The following is a 25,638-nucleotide window of genomic DNA, read 5'->3' on the forward strand; positions in this document are numbered from 1 at the left end:
GGAATGCACACATGCTGGCACCAGGAAGATTTCGAAAGAGGCAACCAAATCAAATGGCCATCTCTGGGAGCCCCATTCCCTAAAGTGTGGAGGGAGAGCTGCAGAAGAACCGAGGATCATTAGGAGATCCTCCAGCACTGACCCAGCAGCAACCCTATCATCAGAGGTGGGAGCTGCCGATGTAGCTGAGTGAAAAAGAGAGGTAGTGAAGAGTGTTTTTAAAGCCTGGGTTTTCTGTCAATGCCGCACATGTGTAAACACATGTGAGTCCGCCATCTTTATTGGGGGCAATGTGCAGCAGAGCACATGCATGGTCATCGCCAGCCCTGGAATTGCAAAGATTACAGAGCAGGCAGCATCAAATTAAAACTTTTAAACCCCCCTCCATCCACAGCTCACCCCAAACCTATCAGGCAGAGCTGAAAAGAGCAAGTGGCAAATGGGACCATCCACTATCAAAATCAAGGTTATGATTGCAGACCGCACCAGTCTGCTTTTCAGGGGTGTTTCAAAACTTAAAACTTTAAACTTGAAGCTTCGCTATTGATTTTCATGGATTTTAATGGCTGGAGTATTGGAAGTGCCATAAATCTAATCTCCATGTCCAGTTCCCCTATGTGTGTTCCTGTTAAGCGAGGTCTTCATGTTCACACTTTATCATTTTAACTAAGATGGATCTCAATTCCATCACAAGATGTAGGCACCGACATGGACCACACAGGGGCACAAGATCTTCCTCTTTGTGCCTGAATGGTGAAGCCTGTGGCTCCCCAGATATTGCACTGGGGCTTCATTTTAAAGAAGCCAATATGGTCTTAGAGGTTGCTTGCAGCCCTCAGGTAAATGGGTTCAGGGGCTGGGTCTGCAATCAAATTGTGGATCAGAGTGATCTACAAATCGAAGTAGGTGATCAGAGATTGGCAGAGAATGCGAGGGTGGCCACCAAGAAGTGGAGGCCAAAGGATCAGATTGGGTGTTGGAGAGGGCCCACAGGGGCCCATTGGGAGTCAGCAAAGGAGGCAGTGGGGCTGGATCAGGGGGCCGGAGCCAGGAGCCGGGGTGATTGAATGTTAGTGCCAGAGGCAGCCTCGATGTGTCAGGAGCAGCAGCGGTCAACTCCTTATATGTGGAGTCCGGAGGAGCACTCCTGTTCTGACAGTTCCGGATTCAGATCGGTGAGTTACCTTCGTGGTTGGCATGCTATTCCTCCTAGGCCAAACCTTCCTGAGTGCAGCCAATGGTACTTAAAACTCCTTCAAGCGTGGAGTAAAGGGTGTTTTTTGTCATTCCCAACATGACAGGCTTTGCACTTCCTGCTCACGATATTGGGGAGTTTAGTAGTTACTGCCCAAAATGGACATGTAAGGACAAATTTATGGGCCATAATGTTTCATGCCAGTGAATTCCACAAAATGTTCGCTCCACATTTAAGGTAATTATTCCCAATAAAATGATTACGTGGCCTTTTCTCAGACATTCAGTGATTGGTCCATTCACTCACAGAATGGTCCAGAATTGAACCGATAATTTTAAAGTTAAAGGGTGGATGAATATATAATTTCACTATGGATCTCAGCAAGTGAACAAGGTCTGATAGACAAATGACTGTGTACTGTGCAGATTTTGAAAAAATACTACTCCCAGAATCCTTCCAGGAGTCATGTGCAGGATTATATCTTGTGTATTGATGTTCTATTTTTATATAACAAGGTTATTTTTCAAAGCCTATAATGCCTGTTTATGTTTCATAACAATATCAATAAAGAATTGAGATGAATCCGTTGGGTTATGAGAAAAATGAAACCACTTGAGGGCGGCCTTCAAAGCAACTGAGTCTCTCTGTTAATCAAATGATATGCTGGGTAACGTCTTTCTAAATATTGCTAGTTTCTCACCTTTTATTTCTTGCTTGACCTGAGTGTTTGATTACATCTTCAGAGACCATCTTGACCATTATTCAAACCCCCCACAAAAAAATAAATGATTAATGTCAGAAAGTGCAAATATCATATGTTTTAAATAAACTTGAACAATTTAATAAGCTGTTTTGAATTGCCAGCAAATCAACAAATAAAGCATCAAGACCATATGAAATTTTTCATTTAGAAGCAGAATTCCTGCCAGTGAAATGTGAAGCTTTGAACTGTTTGTTTATGGCAAGATGATTCTGTGCAGATTATATTTTAATGTCATCAAAAGTTCATACTCAAAATGTTCTAGCAACTCTTATGTATAATAAATCACATGGATTGCTTGATACATTTTGCTATTCACATTATTAAGGGCTATATTTTTGTCTTGTTCACTAATATTAGCCAAAAGTTAGAGATAAAAAAGTTTGGAGCACTGATAAAATTAAATGAACAGAGAAATAATTTTATGTAGTTTAAACGTACTTATAAAGTGGATAGCCTATTGTAGAAACAAAAACAGAATTACCTGGAAAAACTCAGCAGGTCTGGCAGCATCGGTGGAGAAGAAAAGAGTTGACGTTTCGAGTCCTCATGACCCTTCAACAGAACTGAGTGAATATAAGGAGAGGGGTGAAATATAAACTGGTTTAAGGTGGGGGGGAGGGGTGGTGTGGTTGTAGGGACAAGCAAGCAGTGATAGGAGCAGATAATCAAAAGATGTCACTCAGTCCTGTTGAAGGGTCATGAGGACTCGAAACGTCAACTCTTTTCTTCTCCACCGATGCTGCCAGACCTGCTGAGTTTTTCCAGGTAATTCTGTTTTTGTTTTGGATTTCCAGCATCCGCAGTTTTTTGTTTTTATTAGCCTATTGTAGAAGTTATTTGTGGTTAAAAATATCTGACAGTTATGTAGTCTTAAAACACATTCAGTCTCATAAGGAAATAAACTTTTAGAATAAAAGTAATTAACATCAGGCGGCAGGCGCAGAGTAAGGGGGCGTTGAGGAGGGGGAGAATTTGGTAGGAAGGGCAGAAATCGCTTTCATGCTGGCGTGAAATCACAGTGAGATCATCTGATAAACAGCGGACCACGAATCCCACCGGAGGCCAGCGTGAACCTGATTTGAATCCTGCTAACGGGATGCAAAGTAAGGCCCAACCGGCATCAATCCCCCACGCCTGATTTATCGTTACGCCAGAACCTGCCTGGACGAGTGTGATGTGCAGGAGTCAGAACGTACGTTTAGGGCCTTGCTCAGAACGTGGGCGTCCGGGGAGCAGAAGATGCTGGTGCCCTACCGCCACCAGCCCTGGAGGGACACGTGCATCGCACGCTGGGTGGATCCTCATGCACATGGCTCCTCCATGAAGCAGCTCTCGGAAGGTGGGAGCAGCAGCTTCAACTTTGCTGAGGCTTTGGAACTTCACGGACTCCGCTGTGAGCTCACACCATCTTCCATGGTCTCCACTGATGCTTTCGGACCTGCTTTGGAAGTTCACAGACTTGGCCATGGGCTGGTACAGATGATCATCGAACCGAAGTGGGGGAAGGGGAAGTTCTAGGTGTGAGTGAGAGAGGAAGGTGTCCGAGTCGGGGGTGGGGGGGATGGGGGGGTGGTGCTTGAGGTTTGAAGGGGTAATGGGGAGTGTGTGAAAGTGTTAGTGGGGGTGAGGTTGGAAGAGGGGTGAAGGTTTTGGGGTGAGGTTGGAAAAGGAGTGAAGTTGTCGGGGGAGGTGGGTGAGGTTGGAAGTAGGTGGCTAAGGTGTTGGGGTGGTGAGGTTTGGGATGGAGGCAGTACGGTGGGAGGAGGTAGTACAGGGGAAGGAGGGAGTTCAGAAGGGGGAAGGGAAGGTGTCCGGGGGAGGAGGGTGTAACGGGGGAGAATGGTGCAACGGGGGACAATGGTGCAAGTGGGGAGGTAGATGTGAAGGAGGGAGTTCGGAGGGGGGAGGGATGTTGTCCGGTGGGGGGGCGCAGGGAGTTCGGAGTGGGGAAGGTGCCCTGGGGGAGGAGGAAGTTCGGGCGGAGGAGGGAGTATGGGAAGGAGAAAGGAGTAAGGGTGGAGGAAGGTGTCGGGGAGTAGTGGAATGTCCAATTGAACATGCGAGGGAGGGGTCTGTGAAGTCAATGTGAGTGTCATGGAGAGCAAACTCAGGATGAGCGTGGTAGGATGGAATGGTGAATGTGAGAGGGGGCAGAGGGAGCCACTGGGGTGGGAGGGTGAAGGTGTGTCGGTGCAGGTAGATGGAGGGCAAGGGTGGTTGGTGGGGACACAGAGGCAAACACGGAACCTGGGAGTGGAAAGGAGGTGGTCGGGGAAGTCACTGTGGATGGGAGTAGGATTTTCAGGATGGTAGGGAACATGCGTGTTCACCTGGACACTCATGAAGGAGAAGGGTTTGAGCTGTAGGGTAAGGGTGGGAGGTCAAAGGTGATACCGGGGATTGGACTGTGAATGGGGAAAAGACGTGGGTGACTGGCGGAGAGGAAAGGATGGCGAAGCTTATAAGAAACTTTACTACAACCATTTCACACAAATTGTAAGTGAGCAGAGACTCGTGCTGGGTGGGAACAGGTGCTGCATGGGAGTGTGATCTATGGGTGGGTGGAGATGCAGGTCAGCTCAGATGGACAATTGAAAGCAAACCCCAGCAGGCAGCATTGAAAATGCTCAGGGCAGGGAGATGAGTGTGATGGATGATGGCTCCGCATGCGTGGGAGAGTGCTGACATGAGGCTCCGAAAGGCTCTGCAACAAACGCACACACACACACACACACTCTAAACTTTTCTAGATCTACCACTTCTTCTGGGCACTGCCCTGACATCCACAGCAGGGGTGGACACAGCCTGTGCAATGGTTGGCCCTGTTGCATCTGATGACTCCGGCATGCGTCTTCTGGAGAGCCAAGGACTGAGGACCTTGGATTGCTTTAACTGTCCTCCTAAAGGCCAGCTGCTCCCTCTGTGGCAATGGAGGATGAGGTTAAGGGGGTCACAGGCAAAGGGGAGTCAGAGGGAGCAGACACAGCCTCTGAGATCACTGAGTGGATGACCGGGGGGTGCCCAGCTGCCGCTCCTCCTCCCTTGGGTGCCTGAGGGCCCCAGCCTGACTTGTTGAAGGCAAGGAACACCTTGACGGACGTTGAGGTGCCCTGTTTCCCCCTCACATTACTGTAGGAACTCACCCTTGGCTATCACGATGGAGTGTGGGCCTGCGCACATCTCTACATTCTGTTAGACCAGGGTCTCCATGGCTTTTGCCATTCTTCCTATGGAAAGCTCATGTGCACATTTGTGGGCACCACTTCATCAGGGAGCAGACGGACACACTCCAACTCATGAGCCACCCTGCTGAGGTCTTCCAACAGCTCTGTGTGATGTTCCCACGCCTTCTTCTGACTCTCCACAATGAGTTGGAAGGCCAAATGCAAAGGTCTTTATCTGACTCAGGCCTGACAATGCCTCTTCCCCAGCAGTCCTCCGAGTTTCAGGGAGCTCAGCTAACCTGCCTCCTCCTGCTGTGTACATGTGTCCATACAGTGGCCACCACATTGTGAAACTGAGCCTGCTCTAGATCTAGGTCCCAGCGAGGTGTGTGTCTCTGTGCTGGTGGAGGGTGTGGGGCTGTGACGGTTCTTCCAGGCTGCTTATTTCCAGCTCTTCAATGGGACCTGGATGGAGCTGAGGGACTGGCTGCCTGTGGGCGTCAGTCGCTTGGCAGAGCTCCCTGTGAACTAAAGTAGAGATAATTAGTGCCTGGCAGCAGAGTCAGAAGCAGGAGAAAGAGCACTCACAGTTGCGTGGGTGATCTGGTGCAGAATTCTCACTTGCGTGTTCGCCACCAACATCACCCCATGGCCGCAGGCACAGTCCACATCCTCACCAGTCAGCGCGATGGCACACTCTGCAGAGTGAGTGAAAGGCCTAATGTGGGACACTCCAACCCCAGTCTGGGACCTCTCCTTGCTGATGAGAGCCAGCTTCTCCTGCATGAAATCAGATGGAGAGAGTGTGAGCAGGACACATCGCACTGCGTGGAATGTTTGTGTGGTGAGTGGAGCCATGGATGGGATGAGGATCCAGAGGGTATGATGGAAATGTGAGGTTGTGTGTGAGAGTCGGTGGTGTTGTCTTCTGAGGTGTGAGATCCCTGTGGGTGTGTGATGGGTTTGTGAGTGTTTGCGTTGTGTGATGAAGGTACTTGACTTACTCTGGTGGAATGGATGAGATCATTGATCCTCTTCTAGCACTGGATGACTGACCTGCTCTGTGCTCCATTGGCACTGGCCACCGCTGCCTTCACCTCCCAGGCTGGATTGGTGACTCTGCTGGACCTCCTGCAGCACCCTCCCACTGCATCCAGCAGACACCCCAGAGACGTGAGACTAAATTTGAGGTCTGCCGTCACCTTTGCTTTCAAGGCTATCTGCCGTCTGTAGACCTGAAGTAGGCTGCGCTCTGGTACGCTTTAACCAAGGCTCCCGGAATGAGGAAGCGCTGAGGTCACGAAGGGGTGAGCATATCTGAGCCCGACCGCCAGCGATCATGTTTCCCATGAGTGCGTTATTAATGAGGCAAGGACACGCCAGGATGGCGCAAAAACCCATCATTGTGGCCAGCGGGCAATATATCGTTTTTCATGCCCACTACCACACCTAGTGCATCCGCCCATCATTTATACATCTTCTAGGGTGCCTAATTAAACCAGGAAAGAAAACAAATAACTTTTTGTGACTAAAATGTGGAAATTAAAACGTTACTAAAACTGCCCACGGGGGAACTCAACCATGCAAATCAGCGAGACCTCTGATTGGTGTTGTTAGGTGGTCCTTGCTGGGGGTAATCAAGGGGACACTTACCCATGAAAAATGGTCACCTGAATGAGATGCTGGAGGGCAGCAACTAACTTTAACAAAGGCTAGCGCCTTTAGAGAACTAGAGAGAAAGTTATGGAGAGAAAGAAGAAGTCTGCATTATATTCATGTGACTTTGCATGCCAGAGCCCTATAGTCACCTAGTCATCAAGGATTTAAAACACCTACAAAATTCAACTTAACCAAGACCTCATTGTCTTCAACAATAGCCAGTAAACCTATCTATGGCATTCTAATTGAAGAGTCCATTTTTCACCAATGTTCCAAGTCATGATTTTTAGTCCTTTTTATTGCAGTCTCATAACATGGTATGGTCTGCCTAATTAGAGTTGCGATAATCATCAGAAAGTTCATATAATGATATTGATTTACTGTTGGAAGATTGAATAAAACATTTTGGGAAGGACCTGGACATCAATAGCCATGTCTTCCTCTCGTCACTAATATGAGATTTTTACGAAAGCCAGTGTGATTTTAAAATGTTTTACTGTACTTCATATTAACCAGCTTGAGCAGCCAGCGGAAAAGAGCTCCATGGGCTAAAAAGAGGGGGAGGTGTCCATCGAGGGGAATACCAGCTGCCCTGCTGCAATGTAACAGCCAATTGTGACACAGCCATCTGTAAGATCCCTACAGATAGAGATAAAAGATAATAAATGATCAATCACACTCATGGCTGTAGTCTCCAGCTCACCTAATGTTGAAAGGGAGGTGAAGGAAAAAATATACACACAAATTAGGGAAGTAATTTAAAAAAAGAGTAATGGTCATGCGGGATTTCAACCGCCCCAAAATTAATTGACCAGAAGAGATAAGTAAAGGGGATAAGGGAATAGAGTTTTTACAATGTAGACAGGACTTCATTCTAACCAAGTGTGTAAAAAATGTGACAAGGAAGGATTCATTACTGAATCTAGTGTAATGCCCCCGTGAATGCATATCCTATTCATGACATCAAACATGGACCTTGTTCCTGTCTGTGGAAGCTACAGGAACTGTCTTTTATATTTTAAATTGGACATTAATAAGCCACTAAGATAACTGCCAAGAGTCAGGTGACTTTTGCTTATTTAACATAGACTATCTCAAGTTTCCGGAAAGTTCCAATTGAATCACCCAGAGTGGGCACCTCCCTTGATATGGACATCCCAAGATGAATGTTATCTGTGGATTCACACCTGCCATTATTCGAAGTTCACCTCAAACACAGAATCAACATACCTCTAGATTTCTCATCCCCAAGATGAGTGCTTCACAAAAAGGAGCTAAAGAGACCACTTATCTACAGAATGAGTATGAAAGACCACCATCTGTCTCCTATTATGTGGTGATACCTTTGTATTTCCCAGCCATTCTGGTTAGACAATACCAGGATTGGTCATGTGACCAAAACTGGTTGGAAATAATGAGTTTTTATCTAAAGACACAGAAAAGACCTCAGCAGTCTACAAGAGAATACCAAAAGCTGCAGAACAACAGCAACAAGAAGGCTGTGCCATCTTTGCCTTTTTAGAACCAGTAGATTGTAAAGTCTTTAAAAGCTTTCTAGCCTGATTCCAAAATTCAAGTCCATCTGAAAAGAGATTTGACCTCCTGGTATGAAAACCCCAAAGCTTCACAACCTGCTGAATATTCATCTCTTCGAAGGAAGCTTGCATCAATCTGGACATCTGACTTCAGCTATTTTTGGACCCATCAGAACTACAATTCAAAAGTGCATATGACTCCTCCTAAGTGGGCCCACACTGATTGATCTCCTTCAACGATCTAAATATGCGAACTGTTCTTTTGGTTTAAGATTTGTGGAAGTGCACTATCTTCTTCAATTGTAGCTTTCTAGAGTGCCTGGTGTGTGAATGATATGGTGTTTAAATCTCTCTGGGTAAGTATGTGAATAAATAATAATCTTTATTTTTAAACTTGTGAAAGTCTGCTGCTGTTTTTTTTAAATTGACCACATGCTAAAGGTGAGCTTAGAAATACACATTACTGCCTTTCAAAAACAGCAACACCTATTGTAGACAATAAGGTAAGGGAATTGAGGGTTTCAGTTTATTTCTCCTCCCCTGTCCGTAACACTAGTAATGGAGAAATAAACCAAAAGAGAAATAAAAGTGGGTGAGCACCTAGGCCAGTTCTTCCCGAAATATTTTCCAATGTGACCCCATTTTAACACTTGAAAATTAACACAATCCCAGATATGGACAAAAACGATCAACCACTTGATAACATTCAGTATTTAATTACTAAAGTTTGCACATTGAAGATATATGCATATGAAATCTGTGTTTTTAAAATAATTTGTAAAAATGTTATTATTTCATGTACTCACCTGGCCCAATGAGACATGTTGCAACACAGTCTCTTCAAATTTGGCAGCGTGGTTGATACTGCACATCTAATCTCAGATTGGACATCCAGGGTTAATGCAGACAAATGCACCAAATTCAGCTTTACACAAATATGTGCTGGCAAAAGGAACATTAATTTTAATGCATCCAGTACAATGTCAGGACAGTCAGTCTTAATACTGAACAAGAATTCTGACACAGAAACTAGAACTTTATTTTTCAAAAATCACTGGCATGAACTTTCAATAAACTGTTCAATTTCAGCTGCCTGCAGAACCTTACAACTTAAAATCAGGAGTAGTGGAAAGGGTCGAGTACTGAGCAAATAAACCACCTGCTCAATTTGAACTTCCCACCCACTGGAGTTAAAACCAACCCCTAGGTATAACTATTGAAACAGAGACCTAAGCCTAGTGACTATATTCTATAACCCTCACAGAGAAAGGACATAATTTTTCAAGTACCCTAAAATCATGGGAATACCATTGAGATCAAATTCTCTATGTGCCACCCTAACTTGGACATTTGTACTGCTATCAAGCAGCACTTACACAGCAATGACCTGCTCACTGATGCTGAGTTTGGGTTCCGCCAGGGTCACTCCTCTCCTGACCTCACTACAGCCTTGGCCCCAACATGGACAAAAAAGCTGAACTCAAGAGGTGAGGGGAGAGTGACTGTCCACGACGTCAAAGTAGCATTTGACTGAATGTGGCATCAAGGCACCCTTAGCAAAATTGAAGTCAATGGGAATCAGGGGGAAAGTGCTTCATTCGTTGGTCATACCTAACACAAAGAAAGATGGCTGTGGTTGTTGGCCAATCATTTCAGCCCCACGACACTGTTGCAGGAGTTCCTCAGGGTGGTGTCCTAGGCCTAACCGCCTTCAGCTGCTTCATCAATGACCTTCCATCCATCATAAGCTCAGAAGTGGGGATGCTCACTGATGATTTCACAATGTTCAGCACCATTCGTGACTCCTCAGATACTGAAATAATCGGTGCCCATATGAGCAAGACATGGACAGCATTCAGGCTTGGGCTGACAGGTAGCAACTAACAGGTTATAACATGAAGGTTCAGCTTTCTGGCTTTCTTTCCTATTGATTCATCATGACCCGCGTATCTTTCTTTCTCTTTCCCTTTCTCTCCCTCAAGGGTAATCAACCTTAAAGCAAATGCTTACAATACTCCCCCACTGGCCACCATCACTCCCATACAAACATCTAACAACAACCCATCTTTACTGATGAATTTGAATCCTGCGATTGTTGTAAATGCTGTGATCGTGATCATTTGTATTGTGCGTGACTTGTTTGGAAATAAATAAAACATATGTTTACACAAGTGCCAGGCAATAACAAGCTACAACAAGACAGAATCTAACCATCTCCCCTGCAGCTTCAATGGTATTGCCATTGCTGGATCCCCCATTATCAACATCCTGGGGGATTACCGAGACCAGAAACTGAACTTGACCAGCCGTATAAATGCTGTGGTTACAACAGCAGGTCAGAGGCTGGGAAGCCTCTGGTGAGTAAGCCACCTCCTGACTCCATAAAGGCAGGTCACCATCTACAAGTCACATGTCAGGAGTGCGATGGCATACTCTGCGCTTACCTAGATGAGTGCAACTCCAACAACTCTCAAGAGCCTCAACATGATCCAGGACAGAGCAGCCCACTTGATCGATGTCCCATCCACTACCTTAAACATTCACTCCCTCCACCACCGACCCACAGTGGCAGAAGTGTGTACCATCTACAAGATCCACTGCAGCAACTCAGCAAGCCTCCTTCGACAGCACCTTCCAAACCCACGACATTTACCGTCCAGAAGGACAAGGGCAGCAGATGCATGGGAACACCACCACCTGCAACTTCCCCTCTGAGCCACTCAGCATCCTGACTTTGGAACTATATCGCCGTTCCTTCACTCTCACTAGCTCAAAATCCTAGAACTCCCTTCCTAATAGCGTTGTAGGCGAAGCTACAACAGATGAACTGCAGTGGTTCGAGAAGGCAGCTCACCATCACCGTTTCAAGGCCAGTTAGGAATGGCAGTGATGCTCGTTCCCCATGAAAGAATAAAAAGAACATCACTGTGGGAGCACCATCAGCAACTGGACAACAACAATTCAAAGAAATGTTCCACCAGCGCCATTTCATGACAGGCAGGGACAGACAATAAAACTGTGGTCTCACCAGCATCACCCTTGTCCTGAAAACAAACGAACCACTTAAAAGTGCTTAGACGGTGTGTCGTTAGCACATTAAGAAGAGCAACGTTTAAACATAAGACTTGAGACGTTCAATTTTCTAAGACTGCATTAAAGGTAAAAGTAATTGCAATTTCCATCCTGTTTAGAAAGCAAATTGACAGCATTGCTGCCTGAGTTGCCCTATTAAGCTTCAGACATTGTGCCCTTCAAGCACTTCACGTGAAGGTGAGAAAGCAGAACATGAGATTTTCATGGGTTAGGTTGTGTAACTATCAAAGGAAAATAGTGCTTTGAGTTGCAAGATCATTGTGGTCAATACCAAAAACAGGTTTATTCTCTATTCATTCATGGGACATGGTCGTCACAGGCAGGGCCAGCATTTGTTGCCCATCCATAATTGCCCTTGAACTGAGTGGCTTGCTAGGCTATTTCAGAGGGTAGTTAAGAGTCAACCACAGTGATGTGGGTCTGGAGTCATATGTAGGCCAGACCAGGTAAGGTCGGCAGATTTCCTTCCCTAAAGGACATTAGTGACCCAGGTGGATTTTTATAACAATCAATGATAGCTTCATGGTCACCATCACTGAGACTAGCTTTATTCTGTATTACATATATACAAAATATTTTTGTTGTGCTTAAAGATCATCCCTAGTACTGAAATGAGATGTGATTCTCGAATACACATACATGCTGCTCTGACCAATAACCAGGGCATAGAAGTATTCTCTTCCTATATTGAAATGTTCTACATTGAGATCCAAAACGCAGTGGAAATAATGTTTACAATTTTTGCTATAATAAAAAGAGAAAATTCCAGGACATACTCAGCAAGTCAAGCGGCGTTTGTGGAGAAAGAAAGAGTTAACTTTTCAAGCCGATGAGCTTTCATCGCAACTGATTTTGATGGGCCGAAAAGCCTTCTTCTGTGCTGTAGACCTCTATGACTCTATGACTTTAAACAATTACAAAGGCAGGGAAGGGAGGAGGGAAAAGAAAGGGGAAGACCTGAAATAGAGTGAAAGGCAGCAGAGATTAAATGACACTAAGATGGTGCAAGGCAAAAAAGGAGGTGTTACTGAATCAAGTAAAGAAACAAAGGACAGATCTGGATGAGATGGAAATGGAAACAGTGGAATCGTGAATAGCTTCCATTCGATAAAAAAGCAGAGGTTCTGATATTGTTGGACTCAATGTTAAGTCTGGAGGCTGTAAAAAGTCTAATTGAAAATTAAGGTACTGTTCCTAGAACGTATTGAAATTTGTTGGAACCGTGTAGAAGGCCGAGGTCAGAATGGGAGTGGGGCAGAGAATTAAAATGACAGGAGGATTAAAATATAAGCCTTGCCGGCTTAATGGAGGTGTCCCGCAAAGTGGTCACCCAGCTTTCATTTTGTCTCCCCAATGTTAATTTTATATCGTGTTTATTTGTATGGAGGTGGTGGGCATTAACTTGTGCTCCTAGAAAAAAAGCACAGGCAGTCAAGGTGTTCATTTGGTCTGATTGAGTGCCTGTGCTCTATGACTATGTCCACATCCAGATGCCCCTGGAGAGGGAGCATGTTTTGTGTGCCAATATACTTGAGGCAATTGAGGCCTTTCGTAACCAATGAGCATCAGGGTTTGGGGGTGGGGGCGGTTGCTGCTGGAGTGCATTATCGCCCCCAGGAATGTAATTTTAATTTAGCTTGAGTTGTTAAGTTTTCTTTAAAGTTTTTTTTGTTATGGTGGGTTAGTAGTATCTCTTTCAGATGGGGCACTTAATTATTTAAGGGTTCTTCAAAAGAGGTTCTTCAAAATAAGAACAGACTGAAACTATGTTTGCTGGGTTAGGAAGTGCATGTTTGTAATGTGTGCCTCTATAATTAAAAGTGTGTAAAGATTGGCTCCAGTTCTATCCTTCACCACCTGGCTTTCTGGAGTAGAATACCCAAAAGAGCCAATATCTGAACAGCCAATATAGTTTACTAAACTGAAAGGAATACAAACAAATCACTGTTTCACGTGGAAGGAGCGTTTGGAATCCTGGACAGTGGGAAGGGGGGGCGGGGGTAAAAGGTCAGGTACTGCACTGTAAGATGCTGTGGAAAATGGAATGGGGGTGTTGGTGGTGATGAGCAGATCAGGTTGTTCGGAGGGAACAGTCCCTTCCAGATGCTGAAAGGAGGGAGGTTAGCTGTGTTTGGTGGCAATTGGGATGACGGACACAGGATGGTCCTTTGAATGTGGAAGCTGGTGAGATGGAAGGTGAGGACAAGCAAAACCCTAAAATGAAAGCAAAATACTGCAGATGCCGGAAATCTAGAACAAAAACAAAACTACCTGGAAAAACTGAGTTTTTCCAGGTATTTTTGTTTTTGTACAAGCAAAACCCTATTGTTGTTCTGCCAGAGAGGGGAAGAGGTGAGAACAGAAATGCGGGAAATGCAGTGGACATGGTTGAGGGCCCTGCCAATCACAGGTGGAAGGGAATCCTCAGTTGAGACAAAAGGAAAACTTACCAGAAGCCTTGGTATCTAAGGTGACATCGTCAGAACAAACGCGACAGAGACAAAGAAACCGGGGGAATGAAACAGAGATCTTACAGAAAATGGTTATGAGGAAGTGTAGTCAGGTAGCTGTGCAAGTCAGTGGGCTTATAGTGGATATTTTCAATAGCCTATCCCCAAAATTTGAGTCAGGCAAGTTGAGTCAGAGAGGACCATTTGAATGTGAAGGATGGGTGAAAATTGGAAGCAAAGTTGATGAAATTTTCCAGTTAGAAGAGAGAACAGTCAACAATGTAGCATGAAGAGAGTCAGGGGTCGGGACCTGAGTATGACTAGGCATAGCTAGGACCCACACAGTTTCCCATTCCAACACCTTTTATTTGGAAGAAGTGAGAGGAGTCAAAGTTGTTCAACATGAGGAAAGGTTCATTCAGACGGAGGAGGGTGGTGATGGATGGGGAATGGTTAGGCCACTGTATGAGGAAGAAGCGAAGGATCCGCAGGCTGTCCTCGTTGGGGGTGGACATCAATGGTGAAGAGGAGATGGTTAGGCCAGGAAATTGGAAACTAAAATAATGGGTCTACCAGGACTGTTCTTTTGGAGATGTTGGGAGCAGGGTGATTGATCAACTGTCCTGGATCCTACGGGGTCATCCCATAATTGAACTGATTGTCCGTTGTCCCAGCTTGTATCGGTCTAGGGTAGTATCACCCCATCTTTCAAACCTTGAAATTTTGCATGTACCCAATACGCACCTGCGCTTTTGCGTTGCTCCTGGACAGGTTCGCCAAGCCCCACACTCCAAGAAGCAGGGTTGGGGAATTATGAGGTTGGAGGCTGCAGAGGGAAATTCTCCAGAGGAATTGAGGTGAATCACAGTCTTCGAAACGATAGCTTGACATTCAGTGGTGGGGCCATGGTCCGGCGGGGTGGGGCAGGGGTGGGGGGTGGGGGGGTGGGGTGCAGGAAGAAGCATCAGAGTTGGTGTTCAGCCTCTGGTAGGTGGAGGCCTGTTCGGTAAACAACAATAGTGCTCCCTTTGTCAGCAGTTGTAAGGACAATGTTAGGGTTGAACCTGAAAAACAGAGTTTATTTGAGGTTAACCTGTAGGTCTCAGTGTTATAGTTCCATGACTGAAATATGACTGAAATAATCTGCTCAGACAGGATTTTCTTTTAACAGCTTTTACACTAAAGGCAATATAGCCAGCTGGCCAACTAATGTACAAACTTTGTGTTTAACAAGGTAACAGGTCGAAGACCATATTTTCCTACTTTATATTATACTTCTCCTGTTCTTGATTATTTAGATAATTAAAATAACGCATGATTCCTTCATGGGCAATGCTGACCTGTTAGAACAAGTTACACACCTTGGGGAGAAATTTCTCCCCGTTGACTGGGATTGGACGGGAACAGGGTGCGGGCGGGCGGGTGTGCAGCTGATTGCCACCCGCTATCGGCTGTGTGCCACCATTTTACATGGGCGCCCAGCGTGAGACTCACCCGGAAACGCTGAGCGCTCCCTGTGCGGGCGGAGGGAGTAGGGGAGTTGGTGCATGCGCGGGAAAGAGCACAGAAATCTCCCCGAGGCACAGAACTGCCTCAGGGAGATGAGTTTGACTTCTAAAAATGTTAATAAAGACCAAAAAAAAAAAATTTTAAGACATGTCCCCTGTCCCCTCATGGCAGTGTCACATGAGGCTGGGACTTGTCAATGAATTTTATTTAAAAGTTTTATTAAACTTTAAAACCCTTCATGAAACCTCGTCCCGCCTGTGAATGAGGTTTCATGATAAATACGAAGGCCGCCTGGGCTCTTCACCTGCCCGACAACCTTAAGGTTGGACAGGAAGCTCAGTTAAGTGTTTTAATTGATATTTAAATGGCCTTAATAGGCGTTTGACAGTTCGGCAGGCATGCAGCAGCCGAACTGAAGATCTGAATGACGTGTGGTGACATCAGGAAGCACGCCCAACGTCACCCCACATCATTTTACATGTCAGCGAGCAGGGCCTGCCCCCATTCGCCAACCTGAAGATTCTGCCTTTGTGTTTTTTATATCGCAAGTCTGCAAGGTGTGAAATATCCCACAGGTTAAATTAACACTGGTTTAAATCTCTAGTTTGACATTACCCACATTTTTCAAAGTGTAATTGGGAGCATTTTAAACAACTTGCTTGATCTCTGACCACAGCAACTTTATTTTCCCTCTGCTGCTACTTTTCATTTTCAACCTTTGACTTTGTATTTTCTCCCCAGGGATCAAAGACTTCCCGCTGGGCTGATCCGGATCATTTTGCACAACGCCAGACCTGCATGAACACTTTTGCCAGCTGGTTTGGCTTCATGCCTCTCATTCACTCACAAATGAGGCTGGATCCCATCCTTTTCAAAGACCAAGTCTCCATCCTGCGCAAGAAGTACCGGGATATTGAACGGTTATAGAGGCCTGCCGCAGACAATTGAGCTGGGTCGTTGGACTTGCAAGCCTGTGACAATTGGCTGTTATATTTATATAGAGCCCCCAAGTAACTCTTGATGATGCTGTAACACGGAACAACAAGAATACTGCACCTTCTGGGGACCAAACAACAAAGAAACTAGTGCAATTTGAAAGAAAGATAGCTGCCAGGCAGGCTTTGGAGATGTTTCTGATCATATTATTGTTTTATTTTGTGTATACAGACTGAAGTTTCTGACAATCGTGCCTAATCTTTGAGGATTTTAGGAATAAATAACACATAGCAAATTTATGGTCAAAGAATGTACATTTTCTATTTATAGCTTGCAAGGGGATTGGAGAGTTCAGCTGAATACCAATCAGTTTTTTTTTGTTTTTGCTTATTCTTATGAAAATGTAGTTGTCATCGCTTACATTTTAATTATTTCTCTGTGACAGATGTGTCTTTCTAAATGGTCAATAGTATATTCAATGAGAACAAAGAGAAACGGTGTGTAGCAACTAAGTATAGTTACAGAATAACATGCACAGTTTAGCTTTGAAATTATACTGCACGCTGGGTCGAGAAAGAAGCCTTTACGGGTGCTAATGATCGATTCACACCAACTGAATTCAGAGCTGGATGAAACCATTGGTCCTTAGTCATGAACCTTACAATATCTGAGAAGATTGCTAGGATCAGAATTCGGTACAGTAATGAACCATACACTTGCAATCTTAAACAATAACATTATATTTTAATATAGCAATTGCTATTCTTAGTATAGATAATATACAGTGTTTTTGGCTTTGTGGTCTAAGTAGATACAAAAAAAATGGGACCAATGGTGATGTCCTGTAGCCCAATGGGCTTGGAATTTCTACTGGTTCTGAGCAGTCAGTAATGTACAAAAGGATTCTTGGAATCCTAGAAATACATCTTTAAAATAAGCACCCCACATATCCAAAATAAATAAACAAGCCAGTTTTGAGATAGCATGCTCCAAGGTCGCTTCTGCTAATAGTAGTAACAATGAATTTGTCTAGGTGACTGGTCATTTGCCAGTTCTAAGCTGCTTTTTTTAAAAACCTTTTTCAAAGTATACAGGTTAGATTTATAGATTCATTCCGACTGTATGCCAAACTTTTCAAAGGATAGCCACAAGCAATGATTCATTTAAAATCTGATTGTATCACTGCACATTGATTGCCAGACCAAGAGATTAGGAAAGAAATTTAAAACAAAGATGGCACTTTATGATGTTGCTGGCTTATCATTACAAATTTATATTATACCCATATGCCAATATGAAACATTAACATATTCCATTTGTTTTGTTATGATCTAGATGGAACCCTGCGATAAAATAGCTTTTATGTTGAGAAATTTCTACATTAACGCAACAGGAGTTCCAGTTCTGTGACAGAAATTCTCTGAATGTATTGATAGTCACAAGGGTATTGTTTTGGTTGGGTCAATAATACATTTACGTGGAGATTCAATGAATAGCAGAGCAACTTGCACTCTGGTTTATTGAGTCAAGTTACTTCTGGAATGGGACTTCATGAACCCCCCCACCCCCCACCACCCATCCCCATGACTTACTTCAAACATGTTCTTATCGATATCTCAGTTAAGCAAACTAAATACAGGTAACATTCAACGGTAGCACTTTCGCAAAATGTGTCCATGCAGCAATTTGTAGATTTTAACAGCTGATTGCATTCTCATTTATAATATTTATGAAAGAAATCAAATGGTCAGAGGGATGAGGTTTAATCCGTTTAATTTTCTGGTACGAAACTGCAGTTAAAGTAATAATGAATTGTTGATTCCACTCTGATTGATAAATTTGCTCTTAAATAATCTTGACCCTTTCATTGGTTCATTTTGTCTATGCTGAAGTTATTTTTCTAGCGTATTAATAGTAATCATTGAGAAGTTATGTTTAAAATTTGAAATTCAGTTACCTTGATTCATAAAAATTTCATAGTTTCTAATTGAATTATATCTCTTCAACAGATCCGGTAACTTGTCTTGCAAGATAAAAATGGACAAAATCTAGACTTTCTGGCCACAGTCCATTGGTTTTCTGCTATCCCTGATTTGGATAGGCCAAATATGTCCTTGGGAATGGGCACCACAATGTCCTATCTCCACACTTACTGGACAGGAGTTAGATAGCAAAATAATGTGCCACTTATATTTGGGCAGATGCGCAAAAGTCACATGGGAAGTGAGGGAACACGGCCTCCACCATGTTGTGTACTATTTTCCCCAGCAACTTCCAATGTTCAAAGGTTGGTGGGGCTGGTGAGGGAGCCTTGGCAATTCAATCATGGAGGGGATTGTGAAAGTACTCACAGCCATGGCTGTGCACAGATCCAAAGCAGAAGGAGGAAAATACTTAGGGAAGAAATTCTTTTCTTCGAGCAGCTTGGTAGCTGCCTTCCTCCTCCTGTTGCTTAGGTGCTGCCCCAACCAATGCAGCTTCTCAGACAAAGGGCAGAAGGGCTACCTCCCATATTCAAGTGGCTCTAGGGCCAGAGAGTTGGTCATGCCAGGGGGTACCTAGGTGACTCACCCACCCCATTGGAGAGGCTACCCAGTTGAAACATCTAGGTCAACTGACCTAAAGTAGTGTTGGAAAAACAAATGGCAACACTCATCCTTCAGTAGTTACAGCCTCGACTGCAATACCAACTTTTCCCAGAAGCCAGCATTGGCACTGTTTGTGCAGATATTTAGTGTAGGCTACTCCTACAGGGACCAGAGATGAAGCCTATCAGAGAACTCCACAACAGGGCTGCAATTTTCCTGTAACATATATGTTCTACACAGCATGCATTATGTAAAGCATATCCAATAAACATACCTAATTAAACAGGTACCAATGCAGAATAATGCACAAATGAATTGTATTCAAGAAGCATTCTTTTTAACCCTATATATTGTTTTCCTTCCATGAAAGCATAATAAGCTTAAGGTTAATAGACCATGGCGTACAATATTACAATATTTCAATCGCTTTCTCTTACTGTGGTGTTTCCCTCAAAGTGCTACACTCTGATAAACTATCCTTCCATTTACAGGGTCTGTTTGTTTTTTTTCCTTTGCAAGCTCCCTATTATTGGATCAACATCAGCATATCAGTATTGTTTCTTGATTTAATGATATATTAGTTTTAGTGTATTTTTCTGTCATTTGATATATGTACATTTTATTGATATTAATTTGTTTCAAAATTTGTACAGCATTTGGTTTCTGAGTAACTGTTAATAATATAACAACTTCAGATCAGCAGGGTGTCAATAATACTTTGAAGTGAATTTTGCTGGGATAAATTTAAAATGTACTGTAAACTGGATTAGATTTTGGGTTTAGCCAGTTCTCAACTAATTATTGGAAAGAATGTAGTATTTAAATTAGATTGTGCAATGCAACACCCAAGCCATATAATGAAATATTTTGTTTAGAATGGTTCTCAGAAGTCAATGCACAATATCAGCATGTCCTTGCACAGCATATGTAGTTGAGGCATAATTATGATTGTCGTCACAGGATGAGTTTGAAAGCGAATCTCAATTAAATACATCATGTTTTTAACATTTAACCATACAATCAAATATTTGCCCATTTCAAGTGTTGCCTAACCACATAGCTTTAACGACATTGCACATATCTTTATTCAGTAGAGGTTAAATGCATTGTGTTGCCAGGTTTGTTTATTCTGAATTCTAATTTTAGTCTTGCCTTGGTTGTACTTCCACATATCTGAACTGTTACACAAAATGCAATACTTTGGTTCACTGTGGTCTAGTTTTTAACATGCTGGGCTGTTAGAAGTCCTCACAGGTATGATGGAAGAGGTATCAAAAAACGTAACGATTTCCTTTGCCAATGTACTTTCCCAGGTGGTCAAGGAAGAGATCCATCAATAGAAAACTCCTTGAAATCCTGGGGTCTGTGTTCACATTCCTGCTCGATCTGGCTTACATGCAGACCTGCCATAGCATGCAGCCATGTCACAGTGCTGAATCAGCAAGTGTGAAATGTACACTCTACTTTCCACTCTGCTTATGTAGAGCAACTTGCAGATTTTTTTTAGATATAAAAAGAAACAAATACTGTAAATGCCAATTTTCTATAAATGACTCAATTTGTTGAAATAAAATGATTTTTTTTTTAAATGACAACGTTTTCTTAGCTTTTTTTCTCTCATTCAAGTTGAAAAGCCAAGCAGTAGGTCAGGTACTTGCATCAACAATCTGTGGGTAAGTGAACCAATACCTCTCTTATATTCCTAACTCTAAGATTCAGCCTGAACCTGCCTGGGTGGAGAAAAGGCTCACAACTCCTCTTTTTAATGGTTTGTTACAGCATTGATAAACTTACAAACATCAGTGTTGACGTTTCGAGTCCTCATGACCCTTTGACAGAACTTGAGTTCGAGTTCAAGTTCTGTCGAAGGGTCATGAGGACTCGAAACGTCAACTCTTTTCTTCTCCGCCGATGCTGCCAGACCTGCTGAGTTTTTCCAGGTAATTCTGTTTTTGTTTTGGATTTCCAGCATCCGCAGTTTTTTTGTTTTTATTACAAACATCAGTATCCTGCTCCCCTTAAGTTAGATCAGTACCTGTTAATGCTGTTTACCATCAATAATGTCCAAACCTCAGTACCTTGCTTCCTTTTAAGTTAAATCAGTACCACACTCACAAATGCTGTTCCTGCAACTTCTGAGTTGCACTGACACTGTTAACTCTTGAAGGAAAGTGCTGCTTCTGAAAAGTTGCTGCTTCTGTTACCATTGTTCCTTTAGCTTCGTTTTAGTTTGTCTAATCCCCTTATTAAGCTTGTTCTGTGAGCAGCTCCATTCTTATACAGTGCTGCCACTGCTGCTTCCGCTACTGCTTTTTCTGTTATCTGCTACTCCTGTTACTGCTAAACATATGTTTCTTAAAACTACCAGAAATCACATCCATGACAATGATTATCACAAACCCCTCCCCAAATCTGTGCCTCCTTACATGTTGTAACAATCTCATATCCTGGGTTCATGAATAATCTAGGGTGTTGTGAGTGTTCATTCCCTGTGTTTTGGATGTGAAAAATAAACAAACCTTCTGAGCTAATCCTAACTTGAGTTTGCAGTGGATTATTAGTATATTGGTTCACACAAAAGAAGCAGGGATTGGGAAAACGTGTTTATTTTTAAAAACTAATTCAAAACATCTCTTTACAGACAGGTGGTAAGAGGAAATCAGTGCAGTTTGACTGTCTCTTCCCTGTCTGTAACACTATGGAGGATTTTGCAATTCCTGTTTATGCAAGATGCCAGTTTCTTTTCATACTCTCTCTGCGCTTCTCTTATTTGTTTCTTCACCTCCCCTCTGAACCCTCTGTATTCCTCTTGGTTCTCAATTGTATTTTCTACCTGACACCTGTCTTAAGCACACTTTTTCTTCTTTATCTTAATTTCTATCTGGTACTCACCCAGGGAACCCTGGATTTGTTTGCCCTACCTTTCCCTTTCGAGCTAATATACCTTGATAATGCCCAAATCATCCCTTCTTTGAAGGTAGCTATTGTTTCTCCTGCCAACTCTTTGGCCCAGTTCTGTCCTTACACCATTGAAATTGGCTTTCCCCAGTTAATTTTTCTTACTCTGGACTGTTCTTTGTCCTCTTCCGTAGACATCCTAAGGTGTATGATACAGTGATCACTGTCCCCTAAATGTTCTCCTACTGACACTTCAAAAAATTGGCCCACCTCATTTCCAAGAACGGGGTCTAGCTGTGTCTCCTTCATCATTGGATTGGAAACATAGGGCTGAAAAAAATTTCCTGAACACACTCTATAAGCCCCTGCCCCTCTCTGCCCTTTACATGCTACTACCCCAGTCTATATTATAAGTATTCTATAATTTTTGCACTTCTCTCTAATTTCTTTGCAAAATTTTTCCTCTACATCCTTCCCACTAGTTGGTGGCCTGTAGATTAGACCGAGCAATATAATTGCACCTTTTTTGTTCCTGAGTTCTAGCCAAATACATTCTGCCCTTGACCCTCTGTGAGATCCTCTTTCTCCAGCACTGCAATGCTGTCCTTTATCAATATGGCCAACCCTCCCCTTTTCTTCCTTTCTTATCTTTCCTAAACACCTTGTATCCAGGGATGTTTAATATCCAGTTTTGCCCTTCTTTGAGCCAAGTCTCTATTATAGCCACAACATCGTAATTCCACATGGCAATCTGAGCTTGTAACTCCTTAGTCTTATGTACCGTATGGGGTGCATTCACATACATGCACCATAACCCGATTTAGACTCTGTTACTGTCCCCTTTACTCCGGCTCCATCTATTAACTTATTATTCCCTTCTAGAGGGCCATCTATCTCACCAAGTATTCTGTAATCCTTACTAATTCTCTAATATTATCTCCTGGTTCCCACATCCTTGGTTTAAACCCTCCCCAACATCACCAGCAAAATGCCCCACAAGGAACTCAGTCCCGGCTCGGTTCAGATACAAACCTTCAGGCCTGTACTTGTCCCGTCTCTCCCAGAGCCTGTTCCAGTGTCCCAAGAATCTGAAGCCCTCCCTCCTGCACCATCTTTCCTGCCACACACTCACCTGTCTTATCCTCCTAGCTCTGCACTCACTTGCATGCGGCACTGGCAGTAATCCGGAGATTACTACTTTTGGAGTCCTGCTTGATCATTTTCTACCTAACTCCCTAAATTCAGACTGCAGAACCACATCCCTGTTTCCACCTATGTCATTGGTATTGATGTGAACCATGGCTGCTGGCTGTTCACCCTTCCCCCCCATTCAGGATGCTTGGCAGCCACTCAGTGACCCTGGCGCCAGGGAGGCAAGGCACCATCCTGGACTCAGGTCTGCGGCCACAGAAATGCCCATCTATTCCCCAAACTATTGAACCACCTATCACTATTGCTCTTCAAGACTTCCTTGTGCCCCCCCCCCACCCCCACCCCCATCCCCCCGTAGAGCTGAGCCACCAGTAGGGCCATGGACTGGGCTCCAGCTGAACTGTCACTCTTTCTTTCCTGAATATTTTGTATCCAGGGGTATTTAACACCCAGTCTTGCGCTTATTTGAGCCAAGTCTCTGTTAAAGCAGCAACATCATATTTCCACATGGCACTCTGCGCTTGTAACTCACCAGACTTATTTACCACACTCAGTGCATTCACATGCATGCACAGTAACCCTGATTTAGAATTCAGAACTGAATATTGGTTGGAAAGTGGGATGCACTCAGGGAACTTCTGCTCTACCGCCCTGCTCTTTTTTAACCGTTGCTGGTCACCACTTCCCTCCCTCCCTGCATATTTTCAATCTGCAGGATGACCTCATCTATAAACATGTTATCCATGTAACTCTCAAATTCATGATTGCTCTGCAGTGATGGCCAACTGCTGCTCAAATTCCACAACCTGGAGCGCAAGATGCTGCAACTGATGACAGTTCCTACACAAGTGGTTATCCAGGACATGGGAAGTGTCCTGGAGTCCCCAGATAGCACAGGATGGGGACTCTTGAGATTGGAGCTGCCCTACCAATTCGCTATTTATTAACTGATAACTTTGTGACTGTGCTTAAACCTTACTACTGGTAATAAACCTTATCAATATTATTAAACCTTTACCAATGCCAATAAAATGTACGACTATTAATAAATCTTAGTAATATTGATAAACCCTACTATTACTTATTATGCCTTACTAGTAGTAATAAACTTTACAATTATAATAAATTACCTGAGTTTTGAAAGCTAAATAAGTAAAACCAACCAATCACTTACCTGTTTCCCTGTGATGTCAGGCTTTGACTTGTCTCAGAACCCAGTCAGTCCTCAGATTGGTTGCTCTCCACACCCTTTTTCAGAGAAAACATTCTCCTCATTTCTGTCCTAAAAGGGCAACCCCTAATTTTAAAACAGTGGCCCCTAGTTCTGGGCTTAACCACAGAAGGAAACATCTTTGCCACAACCACCTTGTCAAGACCATTCAGAATCATATATACTTTAATCAAGTCACCCCTCACTCTTCTAAGCTCCAGTGGAAACAAGCTCAGCCCATCCAACTTATTCTCATGAGACAACTCGCTCATTCCAGGTATCAATCTAGTAAACCTCCTCTGAATCCACCTCCAACACATTTACATCCTTCCCTAAACAAGGAGACCGAAACTGCCCACGGTATCCAAGATGCGGTCTCCCCAACGCCCTGTGTCACTGAAGCATAATCAGCAGGTCTGGCAGTATCTGCGGAGAGACAAACACAGTTAACGGGCAGAATTTTCTCGTTGGCGCGCGAGTTTGGGCCCATTGGTGACCTTGGGGGCGAGCGTCCTGACATCACTGCGCGCCATCGCGATATCCAGCTGGGCGGGCATGCCTCTTTCACAGACGAGCACCCGCCATTAATTAATCAGCTAGTTAAGGCCCTTGAGGCAGCAAGGGTCCTGCTATTTCTCGGGGCCCGTGTGATCTCCAGGACGTCACATGAGCGCAACGGGCAGGCGGGTAGGAGACATTTGTACAAACTTCATCCACGGGTGGGATAAGAGGGGTGAGTGGGGTCGTGAGTGGAATCTGTTAGATATTTAATTGTGAGAGTTACAGACACTTGCCTGTGTGAGCAGGAATGCTTCAAAACTCCTCACAGCTGCTTGGACAGGAGAAACAGGCTTCAGGTCAGGACTCTACAGTAAAGATCCTCTTTACGGCCTGCGGGTTTCAGGAAGCCTTCCCTTACCCAGGGAATGGGAGTTGTGCTCTCCACTGGAAGCAGCTCCTCTGAGGAGGAAGGGAGGGCCAGAAGGGGGAGGAGGCCAGGAGTCCACATTCAGCCTCCAGGGGAGCCACCTTTGGGAGGACAGGCGCAGGCACAAGGGGGGCAGGGCCAAGAGGTTGTCCAAGGCAGAAGGGGCTGCAGAAGACGCCACTATCCTGCTGCCAGGGTTTACAGGCGGCAAAGCAGTTACCTCAATACGTCTGAGGTCCAGTGCCAAAGGAGGCTCCATCTCTCAAGGGAGACAGTCACCTCCATCTGTCAGGTGATAGGCCCTGAGATCAGCGCCAACTGTGTGGGTGGACACCCCAGGTCAGTGGTGTTGAAGGTCACAGTTGCCCTCAACTTCTATGCCTCCGGCTCTTTCCAGGGGTCAGTGTGGGATTTGTGTGGAGTCTCCCAATCAGCTGTCCACACTTGTGTCAAGCTGGTTACAGACGCTCTGTTCAGACGGGCAGTGACTTTCATCCACTTCCACTGGGATCAGGCAAGCCAGACAGAGTGAGTCAGAGGCTTCGCGGCCATTGCTGG

The 25,638-nt window shown here is 44.2% G+C and overlaps 1 protein-coding gene across 1 annotated transcript in view; it reads left to right on the forward strand.

The window, feature by feature from the left end:
- LOC121278141 (exostosin-1-like) overlaps positions 1–20,484 on the forward strand; it is a 728,729-nt gene extending 708,245 nt beyond the window's left edge. The window contains exon 12 of the mRNA XM_041188253.1: positions 16,110–20,484. Coding sequence (XP_041044187.1) covers positions 16,110–16,295 — 186 coding nt within the window. The 3' untranslated portion in view covers positions 16,296–20,484. The remainder of the gene's footprint in view (positions 1–16,109) is intronic.
- The last annotated feature ends 5,154 nt before the right edge of the window (positions 20,485–25,638 follow it).

The sequence above is a fragment of the Carcharodon carcharias genome, chromosome 5 (genome assembly GCF_017639515.1).
Source record: "Carcharodon carcharias isolate sCarCar2 chromosome 5, sCarCar2.pri, whole genome shotgun sequence".
In the NCBI taxonomy this organism is placed as follows: domain Eukaryota; kingdom Metazoa; phylum Chordata; class Chondrichthyes; order Lamniformes; family Lamnidae; genus Carcharodon; species Carcharodon carcharias.